This window comes from Kogia breviceps, chromosome 3 (genome assembly GCF_026419965.1).
Source record: "Kogia breviceps isolate mKogBre1 chromosome 3, mKogBre1 haplotype 1, whole genome shotgun sequence".
NCBI classification, from domain to species: domain Eukaryota; kingdom Metazoa; phylum Chordata; class Mammalia; order Artiodactyla; family Physeteridae; genus Kogia; species Kogia breviceps.
In genome coordinates, this window is record NC_081312.1 from 157,681,432 (window position 1) to 157,705,654 (window position 24,223).

General features: G+C 42.0%; 1 protein-coding gene and 1 non-coding gene across 14 annotated transcripts in view; one reads left to right on the plus strand and one right to left on the minus strand.

Annotated features, from left to right (window-relative positions):
- TJP1 (tight junction protein 1) overlaps positions 1-24,223 on the minus strand; it is a 257,714-nt gene that overhangs the window by 9,777 nt on the left and 223,714 nt on the right. For 8 of the 13 annotated variants that reach the window (XM_067030107.1, XM_067030106.1, XM_067030109.1 and 5 more), the window contains 14 exons: positions 23,435-23,585; positions 21,075-21,183; positions 19,324-19,543; positions 18,862-19,046; positions 18,669-18,764; positions 15,337-15,419; positions 14,531-14,741; positions 14,133-14,233; positions 10,619-10,969; positions 10,053-10,292; positions 8,320-9,183; positions 8,074-8,171; positions 6,595-6,822; positions 1,097-1,272 (listed from right to left, as the gene is read on the minus strand). In XM_067030107.1, coding sequence (XP_066886208.1) covers positions 1,097-1,272; positions 6,595-6,822; positions 8,074-8,171; positions 8,320-9,183; positions 10,053-10,292; positions 10,619-10,969; positions 14,133-14,233; positions 14,531-14,741; positions 15,337-15,419; positions 18,669-18,764; positions 18,862-19,046; positions 19,324-19,543; positions 21,075-21,183; positions 23,435-23,585 — 3,113 coding nt within the window. The remainder of the gene's footprint in view (positions 1-1,096; positions 1,273-6,594; positions 6,823-8,073; positions 8,172-8,319; positions 9,184-10,052; positions 10,293-10,618; positions 10,970-14,132; positions 14,234-14,530; positions 14,742-15,336; positions 15,420-18,668; positions 18,765-18,861; positions 19,047-19,323; positions 19,544-21,074; positions 21,184-23,434; positions 23,586-24,223) is intronic. The other 5 variants (XM_067030111.1, XM_067030110.1, XM_059056824.2 and 2 more) reach the window with 1 other exon arrangement.
- Positions 15,721-15,793, plus strand: TRNAK-CUU (transfer RNA lysine (anticodon CUU)). The gene has a single exon. It is a non-coding gene; the product is annotated as a tRNA-Lys (tRNA).

Sequence of the window (24,223 nt, forward strand, 5' to 3'; positions counted from 1 at the left end):
CAATGTACATACAAGAAAAAAACAGTTGACAAAATGCTTTCAGCAAACTAGGACTAGAAGGGATCATTCTAAACATAATAAAAGGCACCTACAAAAACCCCTACAGCTAACATTGTAACGGTGAAACATTCAATCCTTTCTCCCCACAATGGGGAACTAGCAAAAGATGTCTGCCACCATCACTTCAACTCAACATTTTACTAGATATCTCAACCACTGCAAAAATGGCATAAGGTTTGGAGAGTAAAAATTTAAACTTTATCTGCAGACATGATAGTGTGTAAAGAAAATCCTAACATAAAGTAATATCAAATTATACCCCTGGGACTGGACTCCTACATAAATACAGAGGACCACTGTTTCTAGTAGCAAAACATCACCAGGAGATGGGTGAACTGTGGTGTATCCTTTGAAAGCATCAAATAAGAAGAGAGATGTTGGGAGGGTGGAGGCCAACAGTCCCTTCCAGGACGTCTAATGGCTGTGGAGCTGGGAAGGTGGCATGAGGCAGTGGCACTTGCTGGAAGGCAAAGGGAAGGATTATGGGGAAGGGGAGAGGAAGATGAAGGAAGCAGGACAGGGGGGAGAGGAGCTGGGCCAGTGGCCCAGGAAGAGAGACAGTTACTGCTCAGAGATGTGAAGGAGAAGACGTGAGTGCACACGCAGGGATGCCACCCTGAGGTGAGCGCTCTGGAGCTGATGGGATCTATCTTGATGAGCCACCACCACGGAACACAAATGCAAAGACGAAGTGCTCAGGGACACATACTATGTGAAACTCTACGGCCACCCTATATCCACATGAGAAGACAGACATCACCATAATTTTTACAAACCACCATTCAAACATTTAGTTTGGGGCGTACTGGTAAACAAAAACTACTTCCAGAAATTAAGCTATGTTAAGGAGGCAGATTAAAATCTATTTAGCTAAAAGGCTTGTCTGATATAACTGTCATTATCATAAAAAAGAAGAGATACTTTTAACAAAACCCTTATTTTTTGCTGTTCTCAGCCCAGAGGTTTCGAGCATGTACTTTTCATCTTGTAAGTATGAGTCTATTACAGTGGTCCTGCCAACTCCTGAGCCGCCTACCTTCGCCGAGTGTCCCCTTGGTGTGTGAGTGGAGGCTGAGGGTGGTGCTGGGGCCAGGCTGGGCGGCCTGGCTGTACTGGGCGGGTGGTGGCGGAGGGGGTGGTGTGGCCTGCAGTGGGTCATAGCGCTTCTCCCCAAACGGCCTGTCCACAGCTTCAGCCTCACCAGACTTCCCCCTGTGGAAAAATGAGGAAATGCCAACACCTGCAGATGGATCCACATTTACAAAGCAAGTTCCCATTCTTCTAAGTATCCCTGAGATTTTTATTTTTAATGGAGAATTTCACAGTTTACCCCTATGAGTATGGGTACTCTACAAAATACACAAACGAGTTCAACCAGTCATCAGCACAAGAGATGTAAAGACAGCACAGGTATTTTAAGAATATTAGTAAAACATCCAAAAGATGGCAACCAAAAGGCAGATGAAATTCGGGGTATACTTGTACTATTCAACACTGTGGTCTACAAAAAACAGTAATGGCTGGTAGGTTTAATGAAGTCTTCCAAATATTCTGAAAACCATTTATTGGCCCAAATCCTCATTAGATTCCCTCCTGGTGTAGTGCCTAAGAAGGCATGAAGCGCCAGCTTCTGGCGCAGGCTAGGTACCACAGAAGGTGACATCATGGGCCAGGGGGGCTGGCAAGCCCTTAGTCAAGGGCTGACAGGAAATGCTATCAGCTTCTTGGCCATACGGCCTCTGTTACAGCTATTCAAACTCTGCCCCAAAGCAGCCAAAAACAGCTTGTAAATGAAAGGGTACTGCTGTGTTCCAGTAACACTGGACATTTTTTTTACTTCAAAATTTGCCCTGGATTTACCAGATCCATTTTTTGTTTAGCAATTGCTAGATTAGCAAATACTACTTGATTTTTAAGGCTCATTTAAATCAAATTGTGAATGTATGCTTATTTTTTCAGATTGCCAATTGTTAATATAGAACATGTAAAATTCACACATAAGAAACCTTTAAAACAGGACCCATAATTCCAACACTGCCCTCTGAGCTCTGCAGAGCCAAAGCTGCACCGGCTTTACGTGCACACGCAGTCACACAGACACTTGGAATGTACTTTCACAGAAGACTACGGTCGAAGAGTCTAGTCATGATCAGCTTCAAAGTTGCGCCATTATCTCATTTTGGATGTTTGGACTAAGCACTGAAGACGATGTTAACATCTGCAAGTGCACGTAATGCCAGTGCCACAGCTAGGGACCCTCACGTCACAGCCTCACACCAATTCCCCGTCTTACCACATGATGCTCCTTTCCAAGTAGTCAGAGCTAGTATAAGAGCCAAGAAATCTAGGTGATGGCAAAGCAAGCACAACAGAAAAATTAAAGAAAACGATCAATCTAAGTTTGCAGCAAACAGAACTCAAATGTCATTTTAAAGCATCAACCAAAAAACACATCCACCATTTCAGCATACTTCAGTCTACAAAAGAAACCATCACTGGCTCTCATTTAGCTTGGGACACCAGCAGCCGGTGGAGACGAGGAACGCAGCTAGGCCCTGCCCACCCACCCTCCACACATGGGGCTCTGGTGGGCAGCGGTGTGGCTAAGCTTCACTCTTTGGCCCGCTGCCCACTCCTGGTGCTGAACAAAGAAATGAAATAAAGCAGCGGGTTCTAAAGAAGTGGCGGTGCTCTGTTGAAAGAAAGGGGACTAGGCACAGAAGTCCAGAGTGAAAACACAGAAATGATGCAGCACCACAGCTAACACGATATGGATACATGATCAACACGTGCTCCTTCCGAGCCTGACACTGAGCACCGAGGTGGGCAGAGCTGCCACGCTGACTCCCTTGGTCTCTATTTCTCTCATCTAATAATGCCACATGCACACAAAACCACCTAACGCCAATCTTATGGTAAATTCTTGTAAGCTGAAAACCACCAACATTTATCTTGAGACCTGGAAGTCCCACGGTAGGCTACGTCTTCAGAGGTACATATTCCAGTGACAGGAATCCCATTAGATACCCTGAAGGAGACAACTCAATCTCTGAGCTGCAGCATGTGCACAGACCCAGACGGAGCCTGCTCTTCTAGCCCTGGCTTGGAATCCTGGCAACTCCTATCTTGCTTTGGAGGTGATGTCAGGGCTGCTGTCTCCTCACCTCTCCCAGCATCAATGTGGCTCAAGAGATTGTAAGACTGGGTGACAACTGCCTGCTTCTGGGGCACTTACCCTGTGCTATCAAAGACTTCTCCCTGCTCTAATTCCCACCATTTTTAAGGTGTGCTTTTAAGTGGAACAAAAGCACGTATTATCTGGAAGACAGTAACTTTGTTATTTCTATATTTTACTTTAGGGAATAAGGCCTGTAGGCAATCTATTGGTGACAAACAGTAAATAGTTTTGAAATGTAAGACAAAGAGGGTCCCATATTTTAAACTATTTTCCAATTATTAAAGTTGTATAAATTGGGCAAAAGAGTAAAACAGCATTAGAAAGGGAAGGCATAGAAACAACTTGCTGCTGAGTCATATTCTAGGACATTCGAGTCTCCTTTCCAACTCTCTAACCACTAAAAACCTATATGGGAGGGCTTCCCTGGTGGTACAGTGGTTAAGAATCCGCCTGCCAATGCAGGGGACATGGGTTCGAACCCTGGTCCAGGAAGATCCCACATGCCATGGGGCAACTAAGCCTGTGTGCCACAATGACTGAGCCTGTGCTCTAGAGCCCACGAGCCACAACCACTGAAGCCCATGCACCTGGAGCCCATGCTCTGCAACAAGACTACAATGAGAAGCCCACGCACCACAACAAAGAGTAGCCCCCACTCGCCACAACTAGAGAAAGCCCGCGTGCAGCAAGGAAGACCCAATGCAGCCAAAAACAAATTTATTTTTTAAAAAAACCTTATTATATGGGAAAATGCAGCATTAATTTCATATACAAAGGAAGGAAAGGCATCCTAGTATCCATCTCAAGTTAGACTTTCTCACCCCATAACACTACCAACAGTAAACAGTAAAATCAAACTGAGTCTGCAGTGAATCTACAGAGATAGACATGTGATCTCTTTCTCGTGAGACCTCTGCCTGGCAAACACTGGTTCCTCCCAGGGCTGTGGACATGAGGAGGAGCGCGCCGGGGCCTGTGCTGAGCCTTGGTCACTCCACATGGAATGACTAAGCCCCTCTACTGCCAAGTGCTCGGCAGTGTTCTAGATCATGTCTGAAAGCTACACGTCATAGATATGTTACTGACTCTTCTCTCTAGAGAACAAGATTCACACAAAACCAAAAATGCCTTGTCATCTGATTCCCTAGCAAAACTTTTAATTTACTTTTTAGATCTAAATGTATCCTGTTAAGGCTGTATTCTATTTACCAAGTATATAACAGGATAAATAAAATCTCTCTTTAAACTGGACTCCCTTCTGAGAGGAATGAATATGTTTAAACGGCTTCAGTGAAAAGTGGTGACGCCCTTCCAACCTCGCAGAAGGTGAGCTCCTCAGGCTCCACGCCCAGCTCGTCCTGGTCTGGACTCTCGCCAGATGCAATGGGCACCTCTCTAGGCTTGTGTTAGGGGAGGCTCACAACACTCATGCAAGACTGTCTGCTTCAAAGAGAGCCCACACTGCAGCACTCACAGTGCGCAGCTGTGTTTCTCATAAACTGCTTTCTTCTACAGACAAAGATTTAAATGGATAACAATGGAAAAGGTTTTAAATTTTCACTTCAAATGATTGAGCTTAGAAGGCAAGTGGTAATTAAAAGTAGGTTTTTAGGGACTTCCCTGGTGGCGCAGTGGTTAAGAATCCACCTGCAAATGCAGGGGACACAGGTCCGAGCCGTGGTCCGGGAAGATCCCACATACCGCGGAGCAACTAAGCCCGTGCACCACAACTACTGAGCCTGCGCTCTAGACCCTGTAATCCACAACTACTGTGCCCGTGCACCTAGAGCCTGTGATCTACAACAAGAGAAGCCACCGCAATGAGAAGCTGGTGCACTGCAACGAATAGTTGCTCCCACTCGCCACGACTAGAGAGAGCTCGCGCGCAGCAACAATGACCCAATACAGCCATAAATAAATAAATGTATCTATTTTTTAAAAAGTAGGCTTTTAATTAGAGGTCTTAAAGTATATTCTAAAAGAATTTTCACTGATCAGCAAGTGACAAATGTTACGTTCAGACAGTCCGAAGCATCTAATTCAGTAAAAATCTTCATGCTTTTAAACTTCGGCACAAAAGTGATTTGTGGTTGCTTTTTAATGTCTCATCTTCGCTACAAGAACTGTAGTCCTAGTTATTCACTCAAACACTAATGCAGGTATCCCCAGGGAGATTAGCTAGATGGGCCCTTCTCAAGAGGACTTAACAGCTTCCCTGAGCTCCGAGACCACTAGGCATTTCCCTTCCTGCCCTGCAGACTTAGGACTTGCTCAGCCCGGCCCCACAGCTGTGTAAACGAATCCCTTATAATAAATCGCCATCTGTTTCCATTCTTGTGGGCCTGTTCCGCTCAAGTATGAACCCACCTGTGCCTATGTGGGTTTATACTCCACTCTCAGAACCAAATTCACCATCAGTCAGGGTTCAACCAGCAGCAGAACCAGAACGGGATATGAACCCACGCGGGCACATGTGGGTTTGTAGTTTGTACCCCAACAAAACCCACAAGAAAGAAAAACAAAAAAACCCAGTAGACAAGCAAACAGAAGAGAGCAGCACAGACAGGAAAAAGACAGCAGGAACTTGGGGCTCAGTCCTAGCTCTGCCCTTGTCACGGCCCCTCGCTGGAGCTTGGGTTTCCTCATGTTTACAGCTGGACCAGAAATCTCTAAAGTCCCCTCGAGCTCAAACAATAATAAAAGACAAGTTTTTTCTTGCCTTGGAAAAAAAAAATTTTTAACTCTTTTAGTATCGTCCCTCAATGTCACTCTCCAACATAACCCTACTTTTATATTTAAAAAACAAACACAGAAAAGAAGGATGAGAACCAGAATTAAGTGTGCTGCACAGAAGGGAGAGACTCTTAAAAATCAGCGTCTTAACTGTTTACCCTCTCTTAGCTCAAAACGCTTTGATTTCAAAATCCTTTGATTTTAACATATTTTCTAATGCAAAAAATTTACATATCTGATACTAGAGTTTAAGAACAAAAAACACACATCCCAGAGCTAGATAGAACACACACTGCTGAAATGCTAAGAGCCTACAGGAGTCATGTATTACATAGTTAACTATTTTCCTTCAAAATATACTGAACTTAGGACTTCCCTGGCAGTCCAGTGGTTAGGACTCTGCACTTCCACTGCAGGGGCAAGGGTTTGATCCTTGGTCAGGGAACTAAGATCTCGCATGCCATGAAGCAAGGCCAGAAAACAAAACAAAACAAAACACACACACACACACACACACACACACACACACACACACACACACACACACACTGAACTTTGTGTGATTAACTCCACTTTATGTTTCATCTTATTTTTAAAGGTAAGTCTTAAACGAAATAACTCACTTGGAAGAGTAACTAGAAAACTGTGGCTGACTCTGAGAATGAACCGGCTTGGTGGGCTCTGAGAGGTGGCTGGCAGGGACATGTGCAGAAGGCTTGCTCTCAAAACTTCTTCGATCAAAGTAGGAGAGCTGTTTTCGATAGTATTCTTCATCTTCCTCAGGATCATAATGATTTGACCTAACAATGTCTTCAGGCGGCTTCATTTGAGGTTTTTGCGGTTCGGGGATCCTGATAATGAATGATAAATGGAACAATTTTTGAGAAGTTAATTTGACAAATAAAATGGAATATATACGTTTCACCTTGACCTTCCACTGACTGCTGTGATTACTCAGGATCTGGCTGAGCAGTGCAGCAGTCAAGGTGGACATTCCCAGTCCCGTGTCCTCATACATTATACTCAATAGCAACACTCTCCTGGCTCATGAGTCCTAAACACAACCTATCTACTGAGCTTGATAGTGACCTGGTTAGAAGCAGCTCATCAGAAAGAGAAAAGTAAGCCAGACAGTGGAGGGCTTCCTCAGGTACATGCACCATCGTCAGCAACAATAAAAACCGAGAACTGAAGAACTTCACAGCAGGATCAATAAATGATCCTCATATAAGGAAAGAGCTCGACATGTCCAAAGTTCCAGAGGACACAGGAAGCACATGGGGAAGAAAGTAAATTATCAGAAAACTAGGGCCTGTTACAAAGGCCCTAGTTAGCAAATTTCAGGAACTCTGCATCAAAAATGGATAAACTTAAATATGTTTCACACCAAGAAGGGGGGCTAAGCTTTCAGTTATTACATGTTTACTCTGTGTAGAAGAGCTTATTTGCTAGTGATCCCAGCTAAAGGAGACATCACAGTAGTTTACATTTTCATGAAGAGCACTAGACATTAAAATCAGAGGAAAATATACATGTTAAACAGTAGTTCCTCTTTATTACAAGCACAAATATAAGCGAATGAAACATATTAGGCCAAAGAACTGTATTCAAGTGCAGCCCATCAACTTAGCAGCAGCCAAATCGGGCCACAGTTAAGAGCACAGTTGGCGGGTTCCTCTCCCAGCAACTCCTGTCAGCCTCAGCCTCATCCCTCCTGGTGCTTTCTAAAGGATTAAGTTTAGTTATCTCATAGCTATCTGAGTCTGTTTACTCACACATAAAAACTAACAGTTTGCATGTCCAAAAGCACTATTAAACTAAAAAACACAGTCCAAAAGTTAGGGCTTTAAAAACTGTACTTTAGCCATTTGCTAGAGAAATATGTTTTCGAAAGATTTGTTAATTGAAAGAATAACAAAGATGTGTTACAGAAGGTATAATAAATAAAGCTCTTTACTTTTCCTTCTAAGACCACTGTTTTAACTGCAAAAGCTGGAGGAGTTCACCTAAGGACAAGGAGACCTCTGCCTTCCCCACCTCTTCTCTAGTAAGAGGGCCACACTCCCAGTCATTTGTAGGCCACAAGCCCGCAAAGCACCCACCTGTGCAGTGTTCTGTCATGTTCAATGAGCTGATTCTGAGCAGGGGCTTTAGGACCCAGGACGGGAACACCTGCAGGTTTAGACGTGACCTCTGGAGGCTGCAGAAAAATAAGACACACAAGCCTCAGGGAGAGACCATGAGAAAACAGGCTAAGTTTAAGGGGGAGGGAACATTATGAAGCGTTACGCACAACAGTCACTGAATGTGATCTGCACGCGAGGCAGGAGACACAGTCACGTATTTACCTTGAAACCAGAGTTATGGTTTTCGTCCTTCTTGTTCTCCACTGATGCAGACCTTTTGTTTTCAAACATTTTCACTCTGGTGAGCACTGACTGCGGCTTCATCGCTGGGTCTTCCTCTTCCTCGGCCAGAGCTGGGGGTGGCGGCAGTGGTTTGGTACTTGCGGGCGGCACTTCCGGCTTGTGCTGAGGCGGAACAAGGGCAGCACCGTGGAGAGGCTCGTAGTGGCCCGGGCCTGCTTTGGAGGTGAAGCCTTGGGGCGGGACCTGCTCGTAACTCCGTGGGTACTGGTCAAAATACTGCTTAGGCTCGGACGCCTTGGGGCCTGTGGAGGAGTAGGGCTGCGCATCTGGCCTGTACCTCCCGTGCACGTCAAACCCAGGAGCGGGCTGCTCTTCGTGCCGCAGGGTGGAGGTCCTGAGTGGCGGGTCGTAGCGCGGTCGGCTTTCATAGGACAGAGGGGTTGGCTCCTCAAAACGTGGGAAATACCCTCGTTCTGAGGACTCCTCGGGATGCTGTCTGGAGTCCAGGTCTCGTGGGTGCTGATTATCAAAAGAAGGCCGGGGCTGGTATGGCTGTTTGTCATCATAATAGGACCACTGCTCCTCATATGCAGGGATGCGGTCGTCATAGCGCAGACGATGGTCATAGTTTCGAGGAAACTGGTCCGCGTAGTTTGAGGAGTCGTATCTGTAGGCAGGCTGCTCCAGGTCCCTGCTGGCTTGTCTCTCTGCGTATGGGGGCTGCGGCTCATAGCTCAGACTGGGCTCCTTGTCTAGCCTCTGCCCTGGGTGAGCAACAGCTGGCTGCTTCAAAACATGGTTCTGTCTCATCACTTCCTCAGGATAGGGATCCTTCCTATATACCTGTATAAAAAATTCATGCATAAGGACACAGACTTGTTTCAAATTCTAGTCTATTTTAAGAGACAAACTATGATTTAATATGTAAAAATGGCAAGCTCTACCATTTATTACCAGGACAGAAACAGATTAGTGGAGAAAGCCAGTTTAAGTGAAAGCTCAAAATTTACAATGCAAGTAGGGGCTTTTACTTTTCAGCATGTATCAATACTAAATGAAAAGTGAGTTAAAGACATTTTAACTTTTTAATTATTAAGTTTAGTAGAAAATTAATGCACTGAACTGTTGATTCCACTTGATTTGGACACTGAAAATAAAATCAAAAAGAAAATTTATGGACACCATAATTTACAAAACATAAAGAAGTTTAAAAATGGGTCTGAACTATAGATTAAGAAATTCTGACCACCTAGAGGGGTGGGATAGGGAGGGTGGGAGGGAGACACAAGTGGGAGGGGATATATATATATATATATATATATATATATATATATATATATATATATATATATATACATACACACACACATATAGCTGGTTCACTTTGTTATACAGCAGAAACTAATACAACATTATAAAGCAATTATACTCCAATAAAGATGTTTAAAAAAATAAAAAAGAAAGAAATTCTGGAAGATTCTGAAAGCCAAACATTAAAAAATAATAAAAATATTAAGTACCAATCCCAATTAAAAGGCCTATTGGAAGCCATGCAAATTATAGAACCGAAATGATTTGTACTGATTTGAAAACACTATGGTGCATAAGCCCACAGTAAAAAGCAAAAGGAACACTTAAAGGGCAAAGCAAACATGATCATGTGCTAGACTGATGGAGAGCAACAGATTAGCGCAACACTGCAGCACAGGTACCTTTGCTGGATCTACATGCGACGACAATGATGGCTCTTGACCTCTTAGCATTATGTGAGCTGCCTCAGTGCGTGGTGCTCTTAAAGAATCAGCTTGTGGTGAGTCAGAGGTGGAAGGAGCTGGGGTGGGCTCCTCCAGTCTGACATTAGTTAAGTTTACATTAGGATTAACAGCAGAGGTTGATGATGCTGGGTTTGTTTCAGGCGAAAGGTAAGGGCCTGGAGATGAGGCTTCTGCTTTCTGTGAAGTGTTTAAAATATTTTAAATATAGTGTTTCTGTTTATTGCTAACTTCCCACTTCCATTTATAGTGGTTGATAGACATACATTTAAAGTGTGCTGAATAACAAAACTATGACCTCATGTCCTGAATTTTTTAAACTTCAGTATACTGCTGTCTAAGATAAACACACAAAGTTTAGAATTATGTCCTTGGTATTCTCAAGTTGAAATTAAAGATTAATTCTTACTCTGGAGAAAGGACAATATATTTCTTAATTCAATCACCACATCCTAAACTTTAACAATGCACCTCTAACTGCAAAACGTTGAATGCTTGCTGCTTACCTGTTGAGAGGCTGTTTTAAGTCCAGGGGAGTCTATTCTATGAACTGGCTGTGGCTGCGCTTGTGGTGAGTAAGGAGGATATGTCTGGTGGTCATGATGCATTCCAGAGGAGTCCTCTCTGACAGGCTCAGAGGACCGTGTAATGGCAGACTCCGGGGGAGTCCCCACCTCATCATTAAGAGTCTCATCTAGTTCTTGATCAGTGTAGGCCCCGCCTTCTGTATCTGTATCTTCATAGTCAGAAGTATGTCTACTGTCCGTGCTATACATTGAGTATTCACTACCTGGGGCTGACAGGTAGGACAGACGATCATCATGCAAATCAAGGTCATCACTTGTAGCACCATCCGCCTGGGTCAAATAGAAGTAAATTAAAAATTTATTCAGTAGTTTTTTAAGAGATGGCCTTAATTTTACAAGGGAGACTGAAAAGGATACTTTTCTTTAGAGAAATCACATCTATTTCTTGAAACTTCTGGTGAGGAAAGGTCAAGAAGATAGTACAAGCACACATGCAGACACACAGAGCATCCTTTGAGATCTGAAGGGCTTGGATGAGTGGAACGTCCGGCTGGCCGGCCGTGACAAAGCCCCAGAAGACAGCAAGGGAGCCCTGGCCCCACTGATTTTGAAACCTAGTCAGTCACTAGCTTGTCAGCCCAGAGCAGGAAGAGGGAGAACGCTGCCAGACCAAGCTCACAGAAACAAAGACACAGTGACTGACAGAACAGCCCACATGAGAATAACCAGGAAAATAAATGCCACAGTTCAAGCTGAACAAGAGTTTATGTATATATAAAATCTATATATTATGAAAACAACTTCTTAAAAAAGTTGGTATTTGGCCCTAGAGCTTTATAAAACACAACGGAAAAGCATCATCTAAGTTTTGGTTGCCTAATGAAACTAAGAACTTTAAAAAATTATTCTTTACAGATGGATGCAGAGAGGGAAATGCAGTTATGACTCACTTTTACGGACAATTAAGAGCTGAGTTAGCCTTCAGTCTGCACTGATTATCTTCTGAGCAGACAAGAAAGAACAGAAGTATTTGAGGGAAAGGGAAGTACAGTGCTGCAGTCAACAGGCTGTCATGGATACTAATTGGAAGCTAGTGCCCGTATTACACACAACAGTCCCGGAAGACCCTGCCTGGACCCTGCACCCAGAGAGGCACGAGAGCTGGAGGATCCAGAACCCAGAATTCAGATGGCATGGACTGAAGGATAAACAAGGCTTGAGCTGCCTGAATGGTGCTTCCCCCACAGTCCCAATCCTGGCTCTGCAACAGCCTGACTCTGAGCCCTCCCTTAATGAGAAAGACCAGCCTTCCGTGACTCGGGCTTTCAACAGATCACCTGCCCGGTTTGGAGAGTGAGCGCACCAGGGCTCTGCTCTATGTTCCAGCAGAGTCTCTCCCACTGAAGTCTCAATGGCTTGAAACCTTCTTGCTAGTATCTACTATGATCTCTAACTCGCGGAGTCTGGAAGACTATAACCCAGGAGCCAGCCAGGGAAGTATTTAAGGCCCTGGGGAAGAACAACTCAACTTACTAATCTGCTTAGCTTTTGCAGTGGTATGAAATGCAGAAGTGAGCAAGACCCAGGAGTGCTCTGAACCAGAAATGACATATGCTTACATGTTAAGAAAGCCTCCAGATGATTTTTCTTGGTTTAATAGGGAACATACAAGCCTGTAACAGAAATTGCAAAAAGGAACTCTTCCTAGCAATCAGATCAAAGTAGTTAGCTCAGGAGAGTCGATGTGAAATCAAGTGGTTTTAGTTTAAGAATCTATTTGGAGAAAATATACTCGAATGGAAGGGGGGCATAAATCAAACTTGATTTAAATTGTAACACTTTTTCTGATTTACAAAATGCATCAATCTATTCTAAAAGTCAATGACCTATTAGACCTATTAATAAAGTTAATAAAATTAATTGAGATGACCTATTTTCCTCACACAAAAAGCTGGGAGAGCTAAACCTTCATTTTAAGATCCAAGCAAAGAAAGGAAGCACACAATAGTATCACAAAGAAATCACAGAAAATTAAGATTTGTGGATTTAAAAAACCTCTCAGATAGGTATACATGTATACCTTGTGCATTTATAAACTAATATTATTTCAAAAATCACCATTGAAAGCTATTAACATTCTACCTGACCAAGGCTGCTAGCGGAACTGTGTTGTCATAGAAGATTAGTATGGAGAGGATGGTAATCATTTTAATCAAATGCCACAAGAGTTAAGAATTAGTAACAGTGTGTCATGTAAAGTGGTATAGTGAGTTTATTCTACCTGCCTCTGTCTATAAAGCGTCCCGGCTGATATGTCAGTTACTCAAAGTGGTCTCAGAATCTCAAGTGTACAGTCCACTGCCCAGAGTGGTACTGAGGAGAAAAGGCATGGTTCTGACACAGGACCACAGGTGGGAGCAGCAGACACTACCTCTAGATGTCAGCATTTCAACATCTCTTCTTGGCAGAGGTTGTGTTTTCTGGGTAAGGGGCATGGGGGGCCTAAGCATGCAGCATGCACTGCCACAGCACCTGGGGCCATAGCCAGGCAGAGGAAGTTAGGGGCCATGCAGGGGCAAAACACAACAAAAACCAAGCCGACAAGGAAATACAAAAAACAAAATAAGAGAACAGATACTCTCAATCTTCCCTAGCAACTAAAATATATTGTGTTGATCTGAAGGTAAAAGACATTTAAAACAAAAGATTCTTTTAACTGTATACTTTGAGAAAATTAGTCTCTCCCAACAAAATAAACAGGACTTTCCCATCAAGAACTGCTAAAAGACCAGAAAGACTTAACAACAGAAAATAGTTATTTTAATCTTTATAAAATCAAAATTCAAAGCCAAAAGGATGTACTGCTTTGTCTAACATTTTCAGTATGTTTTAAGAATGTTAATAGGTGCTGAGTGAAAAAAAATTCCTTAGGTAAGGATTTAGGGAAATGCTTAAAGTAGCAAAGTAAGTCCTTTACTTCAGACCTCTCAGAGCCATCACCACGCTGGTGGGTACTGTGCTGCTCCAGGGGGCTTGGTTTGCAGCACGGTGGTCCCCACCTATTCCTTGCCTTCAGAGTACCTTTTCTTCAGGGCCAGCCCTGGATCTCACATGCTGAGCACAGCACTTTGGGGACCACTTATCTAGCCCACCCATTCCCCTTGTTTCCAGAGGAAGAAATGGAAGCCAGGTTCAAAGTCATTCCTCAGTCAGACAGAGGCAGAGTCAGAACTCAACCCTGTTCTTTTAAGTTACCCTCTGAGAATTCTCTGAGAGAATACCACTGAATGGTAATTCAGTGGGGAGAGAAACTTCAGAATCTTCTACTATTCAAAAACAACTTTCATAACCCCTAAAAATTATAAAAACCTAAAAGCTAATGCCCCAAATTACCTTAATAAGTTGATCCAATTAGAAAACAATGGTGACTCAAAGGCTTCTCTGATTAGTTATAATAATTTATCAAATGGGTTAGAAACAGGAAATTTCTTACCTTTCCCTCAGAAACCCACACCAACTGGTTCTGTTGTTGCTGAATTGCTTCTTTCAATGCACCATACCAACCATCATTCATTGAATTTAAATTAATTGTAGCTGAAAATAGATAACATTGTTCTATGATTAGAACACTGCAAAAGTCAGAATTCACTCAACCATTGCTTAGAGTTCAGTCACCACTATTGAGCTATCTGACAGATGGTATTGAGGACACACTCCTGGAAATGTCTATTTTGGCACTGAACCATTTCTTTCAATCAACAGCAGCCGTTAACACAAAAGCAAGCACAGACAAAGGCTATATGAGTTTTAATATTTGAACAACAAAACATTTTTGCCCACATACAGTTGCACAGACACTGTAAGCTGAAAGAAGGCCTTTAATATACTCACTTGTAAAAAGATGGTGATTATTTTTACGAAGTTTATGAGACCGCTCATATAATTTCCTGGCGCTTTTCCGAGACTCTGGACATAACCTCATCCTCATTGTTTTCACACCTTGCTTAGAATCAGGGTTAAGGAATACTACAATTGGATACCACTGGGCGTAATTCAGACGATCAACTGCATTTGGTGTTACATCCAATAAAGCATGTTTATCCTGAAGACACAAGAAAAAAACAAGGACGCAAGACACGGTAAACTAAGAAGCATCACCTTCAGAAAGTCACAGCTGAGACTACATTCCAATGGGAATGGACGTTTAACTGTGCTCCAAAATGTCTCAGGAGCACATATTAGAAAAAGATGTACTCAGAAGTTAATGCAATATAATTTCTAGCCCAATTAAAAAAAAATGTTTTAACTAGCTCACTTTTAAGACAGCCCAAATACCTGCAAGCAGAGAGTGAAACTAAGTGTAACAATTTAATGTTCCTGACATGACCTTGTTGAGTAGCAACACATTCCTAACATATAAATATCAAGTGCAACCTGAATTGTCCTGATGCGATATCAAATCTGTCAACATATATGAACACTGTATACTTTTTTGTGGTAATGAAAGCTCATCTTTTCAGGCACGTACTACTGTTCCACTGAAAGTGATTATTATAATGTCTCGGTAATTTACTTACGGTATACCAGTAATAACTTCAGAAAAACTATCTTCTACTTTCAGTTTAACCAAACCCATCCCACTGAGAAACACAAAATTCACAGCTTACAATGAAACGGGTCAATTTTTAATAACTTACTTGATCTATTATTTGCTTTATTGTATGAAGGCGAATAATGCCAGAGCTCCGTTGGTCAGTTCCAGCATCTCGAGGTTCACTTTCTAGTCGTGCAGTCAGGACAAAAACAAAACACATTTCCACTGGTTAGGTCAGTTTCTCAACACGCTGGGCTCCATGACGTGTAGTTGTGGGGGTTTCCCGTGCACCATGGCCTATTGAGCAGCATTTCTGGCCTCCACCCACTGGATGTCAGTAGCAGCCCCCCACCTCCCTTTTGCTCCCACAGTGACAAACAGAACTGTGGCCAAATGTCATCTCTGGGGCAGACCCACCCTGGCTGAGAACTCCGGGTTACATCAATGCTTCCAACACTGCTGGGATCAGAAGGCAAGGGGGAGAACTTCCCTGGTGGTCCAGTGGCTAAGACTCTGCGCTCTTGATGCAGGGGGCCCAGGTTCAATCCCTGGTCAGGGAACTAGATCCCACATGCATGCCTCAACTAAGAGCTCACATGCCCCAACTAAAGATCCTGCATGTCGAAATGAAGATCCCGCATGCCACAACTAAGATCCAGCACAGCTAAATGAATAAGTAGGTAGGTGGGTAGATAGATAAATAGATAGATAGATAGATAAATAAATAAATAAATATTTTTTAAAAAAGGCAAGTAGGCCACTCACCCCAGTACAAAATGCAAGGAGGTGCCCCCAAACCTCAGAAGTCCAAAAATATTTGGATGCAATATGTTCACAAAAGCAAAATAAATACTTCAAAATGAACATTTTAAATAGAATCAGTAAGTGGAGGGACTTCCCTGATGGTCCAGTGGTTAAGAATCCGCCCTGCAATGCAGGGGACGTGGGTTCAATCCCTGGTTGGGGAACTAAGATCCCACATGCCATGGGGCAACTAAGCCTGTGTGCTCTTAGAGCCCGCATGACGCAACTAAAACCTGATGCAGCCTGACTAATTAATTAATTAATTAATAATTTAAAAGAAAAGAATCAGTAAGTGGAACTTGAGCAAAAATTACTTAGGACTATCATTTGGTCAAGAGAAACAGCCAAGTATGGCAATTCTCTCAATTGAAAACAAGCTTTAAAAAAAGAAAAAGTAGATTTACAAAATAATATTGATAAATTTACTTCCATTAAAACCAGGAAGGTAAAATTATAAATTATGTGTTTGGTCTAAATAAAATATTTAAATTTAAAATAATGTCAGTTTTAATATGCATGTTTTCAAAAATTTTCCAACTATTTTCATGTTCTGGAAAAAACAGCCATTAAAAAATATATATAATATATATATAGGGATTTCCCTTTTTCTTTTGCTCCAGTGTGGCCTGGCATGGCACTGTCTGCAAATCTTTTTCACACTGGGCATGTGAGTAGCAATGGTTCTGTCTGTATGGCACACAGATACCCTAAGGAGGCCTCCTCCCCTCAGCAGGGCCCACCCGGCCACAGACGGCTGCTCAATACCTGGGCAGGCCCACACTCAGCAGCAACAACTACAGCAGACTGGCTGGGGAGTCCGGGGTTAGGGACCTCTGTTCATATCAGCAGAAGGGAAGGCTGTAACTTGTGACTATGACACAGCCTGTGCTTTCACACTGGCAACCTGTGCCTCCCTCCTGGCGCAGAACACGCCTAGGGAGCTTGGGCTGATTTCTAACCATGCGTCTCAGAGGTCCGCTGACATGAAGGCTTTCACTGAAAAGGCACAGCGATGTCTGAGACTCTGGTCACAGGAAAGCTCAGAAGTTAGAGCTCTGGTTGTTCAGATCAGACAAAGACAGAGACATGGAAGTTCAGAGGTCAGGCTGAGGGACAAGGGGATGATCTGGGAGAACAAGGCCATCGCGAGACAGCAGGGCCAATCTCCAATCTGGTGGACACAGGAGAACGACGGAGGGAGACCAACTAGGAGGTTCTGGGTGGAGAAAATGCTACTAGTCTCTAAACTCAAGAAACTCTCGTTAGATTCAAAGAGGATACATAACTAAGCAATCTGAATCCCTTTCATAAGAGTCTGGTTGTAGAGTAAAGCAAATTAATCTACCAATTAGTCCTTAAGACAGAGCTTTCTAAGTCTTCACACTTGCTTTTCCTAAATTTAAAAGCCCTAAGTTTGGTTACAGGTGGTATCTATACGTATCAACTTCAGGCAAAATGTTATCTATAAGCAATGACCAAAAAAAGACCTCTTCTGAAAAGACTAACAAACTGAGTGATGAATCAGAAATGAACATTTTCTAAATTGCTCAAATTTTACTATCATTTGTCTGCAAATCTTCTGAGTTTCAGAAAATATCCTCATTCAACTTCACCAGCAACCAAATGAAAAGCAATATATATATAACATTAAATCAGCACTTGGGAGTTTATAGTGCCAGCAGGAACAACAGCCGCACAACCCTCTAGAAGCAGCCATAGTTACACAGCAGCAGCCAGGAGTGCTCATGTCTTGGGTCATTCCTTCCTATCTTTGGTAATTCTGTCTAAGAAATTCGGCATATATATGGAAAAAGCTATATTCTTGAGTATTTAAATCCTTTGCAGAACAAAAGCAAAGCATAATATGGACAGACAAAGCAAACAAAATATGGACAGATTTCTGCACCCTTTGTATTAGTAAAATATAAATTTGAAACAGACTATACACATAACTTAAAGCACGCCTAAGTGATCATAACTAAGTCTGTGTATTTAAACTACCATAATAGCTAAAATAATGAAACAATGAAAGAATCTGCAAGCAAAATCTGTAAGGCAATTTATTTAAAGCACTACTTCCTCAATATTTATATTTAATACTAACCTACTATATATGTGTGCAATAAGCAAAAGCATGAATCATGCTTTTATTACTCTTTTGACATATCTGAGTATTTGTTTGCTTAATGACTGAAAGCACTGGGCTGGAGCCAGAAACAGCTGGGTTCAGAGCCGAGTGTGTGACTCATTAGCTGGGTGTCATCATGACACCCCAACTAAAGAGGCGGGGCAGTGGTCTCAGTCACAACCACCCTACAGCTCAGCTTGCCCAGCTTCAGCTGGACATTCTGACACCTGCCCCATGGGATACTGTCAGGATTAAACAAGACTGTGTGCTAAGAAATTCTCATAAATGGTGATTCTTTTTCTTATGATAGGGAACTGGCAGAGCAGAGACACAGTCACTCAGGTTTTCCTCCAAATTAAATACATGGGGTCAACTGCAAATGTTCACTTACAAAAAGTGTTATTTCTATCTATTAAGTGAATGGATCAGACCCACCCTTTAGAGAAGTAATTAGTAAAGAAACACACTCAATCTCATCTGAAGTCCGTATGGAGACTACTTACTTGCAATCTGATAAATATCTGGTTCTTCTCTGGCCAGCTTTTCTCTGGCAACATCAGCTATTGGTCCAAAGATGGTTACAGGCCTCAGAAATCCAGCTGGGGAGATTCAAATGAAAAACAGCACAGTTCATACTTCTTTCTTAGGCAAACTGCCATTAAAAGGTATTAGGTACATCTGTAGAAAACAGACTACCTTCTCGAAGAACAACTCTCTCATATGCTGGGAACTTTGTCTGAACTGGCTGAGCTGACAAATCTTCTCTGCTCTTGCGCAGATTTCTCTTGGAGCTACGCAGACCTCGGAATCTCCAGAAGTCGGCGCGGTCTCCTCCTGCTGTCTTTGGAAGTGTGTACTGTACACTGGCTAACTGCTCAGCTCTGGACAAGAAAAGACAAAAAATAAAAATAAGGGTATTTTAAAAACAAAATGGAGAAAGACTTATAGTGAAACAAAATGTCAAAACACTGGATAGAACTTCACATGCAGTTTAAATCTTAATGGTTAAAATAAAGGAGTTTATACAACTAAGTCAGTTTTAGATACGGTAAATACAGTGAAAACTAATTCTTTACGTTACCAAAATTTCCCAGTGGGACTGAAATCTTGTCATCATTTTCTTAATTTGTTCTGTAAGAAGTATCCAAACATTCATACCTGTTCTTATTAGGGATGATGCCTCGTTCTACCTCCTTATGATTTTTGCCAATTCGAATAGCAAGCCAAGAGCCCAGTTTTCCATTGTACAAAGTATCCACGACACGGAACACCTCTCCTTTGTTAAAACTAAGTCCATAGGGAGATTCCTTTTCATATTCAAAATGGGTTCTAATATAGAAAGAATCTCCTACATCTGATTCTACGATGCGACGATAAACTAAAAGGAATCAAAACAAAAAATTATCAGTAACTAGTGGAAAAAGATATTAATCTGAAGAGAATACATTATGTGAAGATTCTATTGATAATATCAACAATAACAAAAACAACAGTATCCAACAAATGGTGGCTCCTTACTAATTACTAAGTATTCTGTCTCATGGACATCATCATTATCTCACAAAATGGGAACTCTTAGCACTTCCATTTCACAGATGAGGAAACTACTGCAGATACAGATCAAGCAACTTGTCCAAAGCCACACATGCTTTCTATTTAAATCATCTAACGCAATTTCACTGCAGCCCCTGCAAACCTCATCTATATCCCATTTTTTCTTTTTTTTCAAATTTTTCTTTTATTTTTGTGTTACGCGGGCCTCTCACTGTCGTGGCCTCTCCCGTTGCAGAGCACAGGCTCTGGACGCGCAGGCTCAGCGGCCATGGCTCACGAGCCCAGCCACTCCGCGGCATGCAGGATCCTCCCTGACCGGGGCATGAACCCACGTCCCCTGCATCAGCAGGCAGACTCTCAACCACTGCGCCACCAGGGAAGCCCTATATTCCATTTTCTAAAAGAGTGGTTCTCAAATGAGGGCAATTCTGTTCCCCCCAGGGAATAGCTGGCATACATGGAGACATTTTTGATAGCTGCAACTGTGTGTTGAAAGGAGGGTGTGTGTGCTACGGACACGTAGTGAGCAGAGAAAAGGATGCTTTTAAACAGCCTAAAACACACGGGACAGCCTTTACAACAAAGAATTATCTGGTTCAAAACATCAACAGTGGGCTTCCCTACTGGCACAGTGGTTGACAATCTGCCTGCTAATGCAGGGGACACGGGTTTGAGCCCTGGTCTGGGAAGATCCCACATGCTGTGCAGCAACTAGGCCCGTGAGCCACAACTACTGAGCCTGTGCTCTGCAATAAGAGAGGCCGCGATAGTGAGAGGCCCGCGCACCGTGATGAAGAGTGGCCCCCGCTTGCCACAACCAGAAAAAGTCCTCGCACAGAAATGAAGACCCAACACAGCCATAAATAAATGAATAAATAAATAAATAGCCAAGCATTTGAAGCCCTTTATAAAAAAAAAAAAAAACCATCAACGGAGACAAGCTTGAGAAACCCTGTTCTAAATGACAATGTACCTGCTTAATCACAGAGAAAATCAGGCATTCCCTTTCATTAATGCTAACAAGCATCAGAGTATATTGCTTAGAAAACATCAATACAAAATTCAGAAGCTGCCCATATGCACTTCTGTGTGGAATACTATAGGATTTTTCCGTGCAAATGGCACTCTACTTCAACAGAACGCCAGAAAGGTGGGCTGGTTCTATTACTGTGCTGTGCTAACGAGCACAGTATAAGACTGTGTGCCCCTAAATGACAAAATAAACAAAATCTGTGAGATTAACGAATTCATTTATCACTTAACTGTGATTTATTAAAAACGTTAAAATTAAAATTCCTATTTAAGTCCTCAAACTTCTCCAGGTTTATTTTCTCAATATTCTGACCGTATCTCACCATCCTTCTTCTTCTGAGCCAATATGGTCACTTCTTCTCCTTTTGGGAGGTCAAGTAGAAAAAGGACAGCTTCTTCTCTTATGATATTTGTGAAGTCTACATTGTTTACCTGTTAAAATACATTTCACAAATTACTACTGGTCATATTTTAAGATTATAAAAACATTTATCTATGCAGGAAACAAATATATCCAGAGTTTATCTAATTCAAAAATATCACATCTTCAAAAGTGAAAATTTTCATTTTACTTTGGAGAAAAGAATATACCCTAATTTAAAACAAGCAGAAACCAAGTAAATAAAGTGAGTGAAGTTTAAAGAGTAGTCACAATGCATCCTGACATTAGAGATCATGCACTGCAAAATCCAACCAATTCAGACCAAAAAAGACAACTTCTAATTCCAACTGTTTATTATTATTGTAAAATCTCGGGATTTAAAATTTTAAATTATAAGTTCTATGAATGTATAATAGAGCCCTACTTTTTACTAGGCTCTGAAAAAGAAATCAAAAGGAAACAAGATTACAAAGAAATAGTGCATGCATTGTGCCACCTCTGCAAGAGCATCTGTATGATGTAAGCTCAGTGTCTGCCAAATCAATGTTTAATATTAGACGCTCCTAAGGACCAAAATGTAACTTATCAAAATGTCCCCAGTGACTATGTGCAGGATTACAGGTAGATTTTCTTCTACTCATCTGAAATTTTCCACATTAAAAAAAATTTTTTCTACATGTACTACCTTTATGATACGAAACAACAATTAAGAAATATTTTTTGCAAGATGTATGATTACTTCAAACAGGATATGGGGCAGGTAAGAGAATAACAGGTCTGTTTAATTATCCATGTTGTATTTCAGAAAATGTAGGCATCATCTGGAGGAATCACAACACAAAGTCAGGTGGAAACCAGTGAGTCGGGAGACAGTGTCCTGATTTTCTGACATGTAAGTTTGAAGGGGGAGGAGGAGGACAGGAGTGTCCATAGGCAGCCAGCACAGTCTGAGGGGGCTCGCAGAGTGCAGTTTCTGACCCTGGGCTGCTTCCAAAAGAGACCAAACCCAAGATAGAGATACAAAAGCAACATAGAAGCAGGGGGCTGCTGACACATCCCAAGTTTTAGGAAGAATGATTAAAGAAGGTAGGAAAAGAAGTGAAATGATTAGAGGAGTACCAGAAAAGCAGTGTTACGAAATCCAAGGAAGAAAGCACTTCAAAAAGGACTTTTTAAGAAGGTCAAAACGCTAGTAAGAAATACAGGAAAATGAGGGCTGAAGATGACATTAGGTCGGCAATGCCTCATGAAAATTCACATTCAGTTGTGGTTAAGGTGGAAGGCAGACTACATAACTTTATGACAACAAGGACTGAAAAAGCAGGGAAGGGACTAACCAAACTTTCAACAAGTTCAACAGCCAAAGGAGAAAAGACAGACAATGGAAGGCTGATGAAGAACCAGAGGATAGGGAAAGAGGAAAACATGAACAAAGCAGCCATATTCTGGGGAAGGAGGAGAACGAATGCAGGACATGGGCAGGAGGTAGCCTGAATGTAGGAAGAGACCAGAACAGAGGTGGCAACGACAATCTGAGGTGTCAAGAGGAGTAGAGCAGATGTAGGAACTCCCACTTGAGAGATCTGATCTTCTGATTAAAATAGCATACAGTGCATCTGGCAGGAAGTTTGGATATTTTTTAAAAAGAAGACAGAAATAAAGATGGTACTACGTTACTAGGCGGCATTGCTTATGGAAAAGAAACAAAAACATACACAAACAAAAAACAAAAGAAAAAGACCCAATTGGTACCCTGCGCCTAAAACTAGGGTTTCCTGGACTCTTCCCTCTTGTGGGGTATGAAGCTTCAGAGCCAGGGCAGCTTACACACGTGCCTGATGGAAACCCCATATCTGCACACCTGAGCCATCACCTGTGGTGAAAAAGGTTCTACAGGGCTCTGTGGGTTGCTGCAAAGACTACTCCCACCGGAGAGGAACACGTGACGCTGCCCTAGTGGCAAGTTGTGGCCCACGGCAGAGTCTAGCCAGCCTGAATATTTAGTTGAACTTAAAATAACTGGTGGATATCATGGGGCTCTAAGACTTATTTTTTTTAGGTTCTATGAACATGAGTGATTAACACGAGACCAAAGCACCACACTGTGTAGTCACAACACAGCAGTGAATAAGAGCAAAGGCAGGAATGGGAAGACCTGATGGATTCTCAATCTGCATGCTAAATTGGTTCTAGACGCCACAACAGATTACAAGCTAACTGCGATAGTGAGTCTGCTGTGTCTGATGCCTTTTTCTAAAGATCTAAGTACTTTGAAATCACATAAGTTGACCACTGACATACCCTGAGAATCTGATCACCCTCTTCCAAGCCTTCTTTGGCAGCAGGGCTATCTTCAAGAACGCCAGCTACAAATATTCCAACATCATTTCCACCAGCCAGCCGCAAACCCACACTATCTCCTTTCCTGAATTTTACTAATTTCATGCTGGGCCTGTTAAGACAAATATTTCATTTGAAACAGTTAAGAGAAGCTTGAAGAGTTATAGCAAACTACTACAATAAAAACCATATTTAGAATAAAACAAAGGACCATCATCTCTAAAATTTACCCTACACCTACCTCTAATTTACTGAATAAAATTTATCATTAGAATACCAAACCAGATTTAATAGCACTTTCTTTTAATTTTTGATTAACAAAATAAGTTTTGCAATATCCAAATTCAATATGTAAGTACTGTTTTACATAATAATTATAAAATTACTTCATAACAATGCTTTCCCAGCTCTGAGTCTTGGATATATGTGGTACATTAACAATGGCTAAAAAATCTTCCATTTTTCCCACCCCAATTCATACCATTATCATCTCTACTGAATAACTAAGAAGCACTATTGTACAAAGGTAGAAACTGAGCATAAACTGACAAATTTACCTAATGCCAGAGAGTCAAAATCAGGCTCTAAGCATTGTAATCTCTACACCCAACAGACAGTGGTTTTGAAACTTTGCAGTTGGGGGACTCCTTCAGTAGTTCACACAGATCACTTACTCTGCAGCCCCTTTGAATTTTAAACAAAAAGCTTATCATCATTCAGCCTTTTTGCATTAGCCCCATATTTAAGCTC